The sequence below is a fragment of the Sitophilus oryzae genome, unplaced genomic scaffold, assembly GCF_002938485.1.
Source record: "Sitophilus oryzae breed Bouriz unplaced genomic scaffold, Soryzae_2.0 scaffold_1498_pilon_pilon, whole genome shotgun sequence".
Classification (NCBI taxonomy): Eukaryota; Metazoa; Arthropoda; class Insecta; order Coleoptera; family Curculionidae; genus Sitophilus; species Sitophilus oryzae.
In genome coordinates, this window is record NW_022146167.1 from 2,853,150 (window position 1) to 2,863,071 (window position 9,922).

The 9,922-nt window shown below is 29.1% G+C and overlaps 1 protein-coding gene across 1 annotated transcript in view; it reads right to left on the reverse strand.

The window, feature by feature from the left end:
- Positions 1-9,226, reverse strand: part of LOC115877756 (hemocytin) — a 60,933-nt gene extending 51,707 nt beyond the window's left edge. Inside the window, exons 1-13 of the mRNA XM_030894060.1 lie at positions 9,116-9,226; positions 6,558-6,620; positions 6,324-6,496; positions 5,826-6,011; positions 4,612-4,771; positions 4,155-4,282; positions 3,968-4,063; positions 3,579-3,770; positions 1,904-2,085; positions 740-900; positions 498-664; positions 253-413; positions 26-170 (exon numbers count right to left, since the gene is read on the reverse strand). Coding sequence (XP_030749920.1) covers positions 26-170; positions 253-413; positions 498-664; positions 740-900; positions 1,904-2,085; positions 3,579-3,770; positions 3,968-4,063; positions 4,155-4,282; positions 4,612-4,771; positions 5,826-6,011; positions 6,324-6,496; positions 6,558-6,620; positions 9,116-9,180 — 1,879 coding nt within the window. The 5' untranslated portion in view covers positions 9,181-9,226. The remainder of the gene's footprint in view (positions 1-25; positions 171-252; positions 414-497; positions 665-739; positions 901-1,903; positions 2,086-3,578; positions 3,771-3,967; positions 4,064-4,154; positions 4,283-4,611; positions 4,772-5,825; positions 6,012-6,323; positions 6,497-6,557; positions 6,621-9,115) is intronic.
- Positions 9,227-9,922: the final 696 nt, after the last annotated feature.

A 9,922-nucleotide genomic window follows, 5' to 3' on the forward strand; every position in this document is an offset into this window, starting at 1 on the left:
AATAATAAAAAAAAATAGAACTAACCTTCCAAATCATCTATTTTCCAGCTGGACGCCATGGTGATTACTGATTTGGCAACATGCCCTTCTTTGGTTAACATATCGTTCTCAATATCACCATCCATTCTGCCACAGAGACCTTCAGTCCTATTCCACATACTTTCTTTTACCTGGAATCATATTTCAACTGGTAGCAAATTTAATTGAAAACAATTATTAGAATCTGCAATTAATTGACAATATTTAGTATACCTCAGCATGTACTAATTGTTGACCATCCCACTTGATCGTTACACCAATAGAATCCAACGACAAAACTATATAGTTAGCGGCCATTGTCACTCTGATTCCTGGCAACTGTCCAGGAATAGGCAAGACTTTCTTGGTCGAGGCAAAAATAGGCAATCCTTCATCTAAAACATTTATACATAATAATTAATAACAATTAATTTAGTGCACTATATAAGTTTAAGATTTTCATTTTCAATGAAAACTACCTGATCTTTTTAAGAAATATTCTTTATCTTGATAATATATCTTAATAATCTTAGAGCATCCCATAGATGAAGGGCCTTTATAGCATTCTGGGTGGTTTTGAACGATTACACTGAATGTTCCATCTATGGCGTCTTTAAAGAAGATATGGGGACATTTGGAATCAAAACTGCAACAATAAATTTGTATTTGCGATATAACTATAAAAATTATTGGACAATTATTTGAAATAATAAAGACGTACCTGTAAACTTTGCCATCAAAGGTTTTAAAATGGCTGCCAGACCACGTGAAGCAAGATCCAGGTTTAGGAACTAGGTCTACAATTTCGTTGGAAATTTCACCATATGATAAAGTGGGAAATACACCTTGGTGGGATTCATTTAAAAGTTGTTCAGGAATATTCTGAAAGAAGATGAAATAAAAAAAATAATTATTTTTGCATAAAATTTGAATCTCTCTTTGGTTTAGATAAGAAAAATATAATATAATAGGTAGATAAGAAAAATATAATATAATAAATGAAAAAATGACAATAAAATGATATAGGGTTTTGACACACTGTATATTTATTCAAAAAACTGTTGCTGTTGCTAATTATGTATGTATTTTGTCAAATTAAAATAAAACAACACAAAAAATTGTGAATTTATCTTAGCGTAGTGTAAGAGGTGTATCATGTCCAACTCAGTTATGTATAAAAATTATAATCAACAAAACTAAATTAATAAACATCGTGAACAGCTAATTTTAACCACAAACTCAAATAAAAATAAAATTTTGTATTTATTAAATATTAAAAATTACAAAATAAATTTGGTATATTTTGTGTTAATATTTTACCAATGTTAAAATTAAATTCATTTTTATATAAATAGGCTTAATTTCTAAATTAACAAAACCTCCTTGTTTACGTGAGTCTCAAACCTAAATCACCAGCACAAGTACCCAACTACTACCTACTAATAACTACTAATAATTTACATTATACAACATTTACATTTATTTTGTATAATGTAAATTTTGAATGAATGTTTTACTAAAATTCTATTGTGTATAGTAAACTTTGTATAAACTTTATTACAATGGTGATTAGTTGTTCAGCTTTCAAGTGTAAAAGCAGCAGCGATAAGAAAGAGCCAGGAGTTACGTTTCATAGGTAAATAATCAGCCGACTCCACTTTTTTAGCGTTTTTTTTATTGAAATCTAAGTTGTTCTAAGTCTCGAACTTCAGTCATCAGCACAACTAGCCTACCTTCTAACTAAATTTACCTTTAATAATTATAAAATTTCTTTTTCGTTTTATATATGTAGATTGGTCTTCAATAAAATTTATATAACGTTTTATGTATGCAATAAAATAAATAAATTAATTATTATAAAGAAAATAAAAAAATATAAACTTACTATTTGATACTGAGGCTTCAAGTGTTTGTTTCTGTTTATTTCAAATAAAGCTTCTTCATCTTCCTGAGGAGAAAAAGTTGAAAAGGAATGATGTTTTGGAAAATATTCGTGAATAAAAGAATGAACATTTGATTGCATGCTGTTTGAGCTGGATCCCTGAGATACTATATTGTAATTTGATGCTGAAAAAAATATAAATTAAATCATTCCAATAATTTTAATAAACTACACCTCGAAGAACAAATCATATAATAAAGTACATACAAGGTGGCGCCTCTCATACGCCGCTGAAGTTCCAAGGAAAACGGTAGTTTATATCGAAATGAAATTTTGGCAGCATATGTAGGTTAACTGAAAGCATTTTATAAAAATATATAGAACTATGCAGAGTGTCCCCAAAAAAAGTTACACATTAAAGTTGTGTTTTTTCTAATGGAACACTCTATATATTAATTGATTTTCGGATTCTAGGAAAAAAATAAAGGTGAGTTTTATTAAAGAAGCATATACCTAAAATCTAAGGATTTTGACATATTTCACATTTTGTGAAAATGAAGAGTAAATTTTAAAGTTCGATAAAAACTACCTAAATTTTAGTTGACCTTGTATAGCCTGATATTTAATTACAGTAACCATTGTATGTTAAACTAAATTGAATTTTTACCCGAAAAGTTATACAGGGTGAGACAAAATTAATATAAAACATTAGTCACTTTAAAAAGCAAGTTACTCCTTTATTTTAAACGGAACATCCAGTATATTTTTCCGGTGTTCAATGTGGAATTTATATATCTTCAAAATATTATTAAGGTTGCCTACCCGTCAGATAAAGATTTTCCTAGATATTTTAATTTTTATGATTTTGCGTCTGTAGATCTTTATTATTTGAAAAAATCTAGGTGGCTGTGTGATATACCTTTTGTTAACTGACACAAAATGATAACTGTAATTGGTCTAATTAGACAGCTATGTTGAAGTAACGTCAAACATATCACAGCCACCTAGATTTTATCAAATAATAGATATATACTCAGATCGAATCATGTGAATCAAATCACATATTCCTTAATCTACGAAAATCTTTGTTTGAGGGGTAGACAACCTTAATAATATTTTGAAGAGACATGAATTCTCCATTGAATATCGGAATAATATACTGGGTGTTCCATTTAAAATAAAAGAGTAACATGCTTTTAAAGGTGACCAATTTTTAATATTAATTTTGTCTCACCCTGTATAACTTTTTGGATCAAGTTTTAATTTGATTTAAAGTACAAGAGTTAGTTTAACTATATATTAGGCTATACCGGGTAAATTCCAATTTAGGTAGCTTTTATTGCAATTTAAAAATTGTTCTTTATTTCTAGAAAATGTTAAATATGTCAAAAACCTTACATTTTAGTCATATACTTCTGTTATAAAACTCACCTTTATTTTTCTCCCAGAATCCAAAAATCAATTAATATATATATATTACAAAAAACACAACTTTGATATGTAACTTTTTTTGGAGACACCCTGTAGAACTCTCTATATTTTTAAAAAGTGCTCTGAATTAAACCACATGTTTTTAGAAAATTTAATTTCAATACAAACTGTCGTTCTCCTTGGAGCCTCCGCGACGTATGAGAGGCGCCACCCTGTATATTAGAGAAACCATAGTTTTAAAACTTACGATAAACACACTGGGGTATAGGACTAGGCTGGAATTCTCCAGTAGAATACAGACAAGTATAAACTGGTTCAGGCTCAAACTGGAAAGCTATCCCTTCTGGACAGGATAAACTACAACCAAACGAGGTCATATCGCCAGAACAATTATATCCTCCATTGAATTGTAGTTTTTTAACGCTACACACATCGATACCTGTAAAAATTAATTTTAATAAATCGTATGATCGAATAAAAACGACATCAGAGTAAGCAGAAGAGTTAAAAGATTTACTATGTCTATTACTGAAGTGTTTTTAACTTAAATTCCGATTCTAGGCTTACTGTGACTTCAGTTTTATGTGATCACAGCTTATAAATAAGTTAAGAAATATTTTTAAAATTTGATCTTACTATATTGACATTGAGGTCCTCGAAAATCTTGAGGGCATTGACAGTAGTTGAAGGAAAGGCAGTTTCCTCCATTTAGGCATGGTGGTGAACAAGTAGCTACATAAAAAATGTAACATTTAAGTAAAAAAGACAGAAAAAAAGAAATGTTGCCATAATTTTAATACTATTATTATTGTTTATTTTGTACCTTGGCAATCGGGAACAGTAATCCACTGATTTTTCATAGGAACCCACAAACCATTTTTACACGTCATGGTTGTGATGGTTGAACCATCTGGGAACTGGTAGTTTGGCATACACTCTATAGTGCATTGGCTAAAATTTGAAGAAAACATGTTTTAAGGGGCTTTAGATATATAGAAAATTTAATCAAGCATAAAATTTTTATGACAAATCTACTGATTAAACAACACAACTTAACACAAATTTAGTGTAAAAATATTTTTAATTCACCCTGTATATCTATGAAGATATTTTTAAGTATGATTCCTTTATTTTGTTCACACATAAAATAATTAAGCTTGTATATAAAACTAATGAAAAATTAAGAAATATAAACCATTATGTAACTATGTTGTTAATGATCTTTATTATGAAGAATTTACTTATATGTATGCATATGTGATTACAGAAATAATACTTACGTGGATCTACATGATCTTCTGGAATTTTTAGGCAAAATAGGGTAATTCAGGCAAGGTTTGTTCTCAAACTGGCACTGAGGACCTGAAAAACTTTCAGGGCATTGACACTGGTTCGGCTCAATACAAATTCCATTGTTCTGGCATTCGGGTAAACAAATTGCTGAAAATTAACATATAATCTATCTCAAAGCATTCTTCGATTTGACTGCATACTAAACAAATACAGAAAAAAAATCTTAAATATATTTATCAGACTATTCAAACTATTTTTTTACACTCTTTGATTCAAACAGCACTTTTATCGGCACCTTGACAATAAATAATTTTGTTATAACAATATGATAACAATTTGACAGAATATCAAGCATGGCCACCTAATAAAATTATTGCCGATGTCTTAATTTAATTTCAACAAATGAATCATGCCGTTTTCATTTCAACTCTCAGTGAAAGAAAAGCGGCATCGAGACAGCTTGGAGAAGACGTTCGATGACATTTCCAAAATAATTGTACACATAAAATGTCAACGATCTTCATTTTCACGTCATTATAGACCAATAAATTTAGATTTTTTCAACAAAAAAATACAGACTCGAAACTTTTGACACCTTTTGATACAATAATTAGTTTCTATTAGATAAGTAGATAACAAAATCACAGTCTTGCTCATATATTTGATATGGTAAGTGTCCCCCATTTTAGATTTAATGTTTTTTTTAGGATTTCCGCGTTCTCTGCATTTTCGAACAAAAAAGTTTATAACTTTTGTATAAATAATTTTGTAAACATTATTTATTTGTTTAAAGTGTCAAAAATTATAACATAAACGTGTTTTTTTCAACTTTCCAATCATTTATTATAAAAATAAGGGACATGTTTAAATAGCAAAGTTGAAAAAAAGCTGAAAACTAAGGTCGATTGTGTAGAAATTTAGTTGATAGAAAAAGTTTCTTACTTTTTATTGAAAAAAAAACACCTACACACCAACCATATTTAAAACATGGTATAAATAATTGTAAACAAATATTTAAAGCAAGTTTAAAAGAAGTAATAGTATTTTAAACAGGTTTACACTTATTTTTAAAATGTTTAAAACATAACGACTTTATTGCGATCCATATGTGTAGTAGTACCGTATGATCGAAAAAAAAACGGCGTTAAATAGGGCTAGGGAATGACAATTGTTGATAATTCTAAACGATGTTCCAACTTACGTTGACATGAAGGTACGGCTTCCCAACTTTCATCCACTGGTTTCCATTGACCACCGACACACTTGAGCATTAAATCGTTTTTTCCATTTGGAAATTGATAATTGGACTCGCATTCTACTTTACATCGGCCATGGGATGAACATCTCATGCCAGCGTTCATAACAGGCTCAGGAGTACCGGTACAACCTATTTAACATCAAAAATAAAGATGCTTTAGTTTAATTCCTTCTAAAACATCAACCTGGTAAGTTATTAAAGAAATACTTGAAACAATACTGTCATTGAATTGATACCTGGCATTGTGATACACAAATAAATATACGTCTAACAAAATTTTAAGACAGCAAAATACCGTAAAATACTAGTAAACACACTAGCCAGCATAAAAAAGGACATACTTTTTAAGTTCGATATATTTTGTTCCAGTGTGTCGATTTTCTTGATTTTTTAAGCAATTTGTATTGGCCAATCAGTGATAAATAACGTTGTTTATTATACCTCCAGAATATGATCCAAACTTGGTCTTAGTTTTGGTTTTAAATTTTGTTTTCGTCTTGGTCAAACCTAGTGCCCCTCCATAAGGGTCAGGTTGATTATCGTAAACACCACTTCCAAAATTATAACCTCCGCTGCTATAGGATGATTTAGTTTTGGTACTAGACAAGGTACTTCTAAAAATATAAATTTTCACTATAAGAAAAAGTGGGAAAAGGTAAAAAGTATGTGGTTTACCCTCCGAAGGAATCCAGACCACCGTATTTTGTTTTCAAAAATTGGGGAATATAACCCTCTGACCTGTAAAATAAAATTATTATACATACTGTATATGATCAAAAATAAAACGGCGTTAAGTTATCTTACTTATCTACTATCAATAATATTTTATATGTAACATTATATGGAGAATGTTATTGATTGTGAGTGCTAAGGTAAGTTGACGCCGTTTTTTTTTTCGATGTTACTGTATGGTTATGTTTTTTAATGAAAAAAACTTGACTACAATTAGTTTTGATTTTCAAATTTGATACACCTAATGTAATAATGTTGTAAAGATTCACAATTTTATTAAAGAATATTTAAACAGCATAGTACCGTATGATCGAAAAAAAACGGCGTCCGGTTGGCTAGAAAATGACGATCGATGACATTTCCCAATAAATTTACATATAAAATAACAGCAGTCTTCATTTCATAGCCATCGCTGACGACCCGTTTTTTTTCGATCATACGGTTTTATTTGAATAGAAATTTGTTAGTAAATATACTGAAAACATATACTGGGTGTGCGAAAATTACATGGCCAAATTTTAGGGGGTGGTTCTTCATTAAAAAATATGAAAAAAAGGTTCTATAAACATGGGCCCGGAAATGCATAGCTTTGAAGATTCAGCATATTAAAACTTTTTAAACAATAAGTTCATTATTTTTCTGAATTTGCTATACGTTATAAGTAGCATTGAAACAAAAAAAATATTTTTTTTAAAGTTTAACATCTCGTATCGATAAAAGTCTCCATTTCCAGGTCTATGTTTAGAGGAACTTTTTAGAGGAATTCTTTTTAATGAGGAATCAAACTCCCTTAAATTTGGCTGTATTTTTTGAAGACTGTGTATAGTATACAGGAGGGCTTTAAAATGTGAAATTCACTTAACAGTGTGAAAAAATTAGTATCAGAAATAAATTCAGAGATGTATAGTAACACCCTGTATAGTAGGTATTTTATAATAAATAATTTAATAAAACTATTAGTGGAGGTAAAAGTAAATTTAGATATGATTGCAGGGGGATACAGGGTGAGTCTTAATTAAGTGCAAATATTTTTAGAGGTGGAATATTTCGACTCCAGGAACATATTACAGAATTTGAAATTTTTATTACACGGTTTTTTTCGCAAAAAAAAGATGCTAAAAATCGTACATTTTCTTTTAAATTTTCCTGTATATTTTAAAAAACTTTTTGGAACTGCCTATTCACCGGAAATTTTACCACGTTATAATTTCATAATCTCTGATATTACCATGGTTATGGCACTAAAAGGGATGCAGAAAAAATCCGGTAGCCTTCAAAATTTTTAAATATAAATCATTTTTTTTAAATCTTGAAACTTGAATTACTCGGTTATTTTGAACTTATTTGAAAAACTGTACAGAGAAAATATGTGTCTATTATCGAGATCTACCAGCCTTGACAATATTTGTACTTATTTAAGACTCATCCTGTAGAGGTATATACCGGGTGCGTCTCAAAAGTAGCTCAACCCTATAACTTTTTTATTTCTTCGGTTAAAAATACGAGATAGGGTATGCTAATATATGACATAAATTAGGATTGATTGACGTATTCAACTGTTTTCGGTCACTTCCTGTTTCACCGGAAATGACTACAACTTTTGATTTTTAAATGGCACCCTCGGTATATTTTTTTTACTTTATTTGATAGAAAATGACACTCTGAATAGAATGACATATCATATGCCAATTTTTTACATTTTCGCATATGGTTTATTTGAAATTATTGTCAAATGCGGTTCATAACGACAATTTGACTCGAAATACCAATTGTTTAGTACCAAATTATTCATAAAAAATTGCTTTTTCTAAATATGCTAATAAGCAAATTTGAAAAAATTGAGATTTGATTAAAAATACAAGTTGAGTATTTTCTGACTGGCCAGGACAAGACACTAAAAACATTAGACGATTAAATATATTTTTCCAAGGCTCCTTGATTAAGAATTAGTGTTTTTAACATAGCCATGGCACTCTAGATTGAATTTTAAAATACGATTTTTTATTAAACGAGAATGTCAAAAGTTGACTATTCTATTCAGAACGTCATTTTCTATCGAATAAAGTAAAAAAATACCGGAGCTGCCATTTAAAAATCAAAAGTTGTAGTCATTTCCGGTGAAACAGGAAGTAACCAAAAACAATCGAATATGTCAATCACTCCTAATTTATGTCATATACTAATATACTAAATATCGTTTTTTTATCTGAAAAAATTAAAAAGTTATAGGGGTGAGCCACTTTTGAGACGCACCCGGTATATTAATAAAAAAATAAAATAATAGTATAAAAATTAAAATTAGTTAAAAAATGAATTTTTCAGAACAGCGGTTCATATGATCGAAAAAAAACGACGTTAGTTGACTTTGAAATGACGATCGACGACATTCCCCATATAATTTTCCGCTGACGCCATTTAGTTCGATCATATTGTACTACGAAAGTTATATACGAAAAAGAATTATAGAAAGCAATATAAAATTAATTAAAAAAAGCTCTTACCTGATTCTCTGTATAAATATAACAATAACAAACACTACAACTTTCAGAAAATTAAACTTCTCCATTTTGTTGCCGCTTCTGTCGGACAACTTCCTGGAGAATACTCCAAAAGTGAATATTGCAAATTAATTTATCTCGTTCGGACGGACACCGGGACTGTCCCCTCCCCCGCCCGTCCTTTTTTCTCTATGTTACGCAGGATATTTTCAACGGTTTATATATTTTTATACTTTTTATCTGGAGATGATAGCGAGTTGTGTCGCAAATTATACGTTTAGTTTTTTATACTTATTATATTTATGCAATTTTATACCGAAGAATTATATTGAAGCTTAAAAATTTAACTGATCACTTAAATAGACCCAAATTTTAACCCCAAATTTAATTCTTGAGGTACATTCATATACAAGAGTGTGATCGAATTCTAAACAAGCTCCGCATAATGTCTGATTCTATCTGAGATTTTCACTCCAGTTTTTGACAACCTTTGCTGGCAATTATTATCTACATTTTAAAACCATGTTCCTAAATACAGTGTTTTTCAGACAAATGGTTAATTTTTAAAAGTTTTTTTTTTAATATTTTCCACTTTCAGCCCAATTTGGTTATTTTAAAAAAACTCCCTATATATATATATATATATATATATATATATATATATATATATATATATATATATATATATATATATATATATATATATATATATATATATATATACTATATATATATATATATATATATATATATATATATATATATTATATTATATATACTTTTTCCGAGACTGCCGTCTCGGAAAAAGTC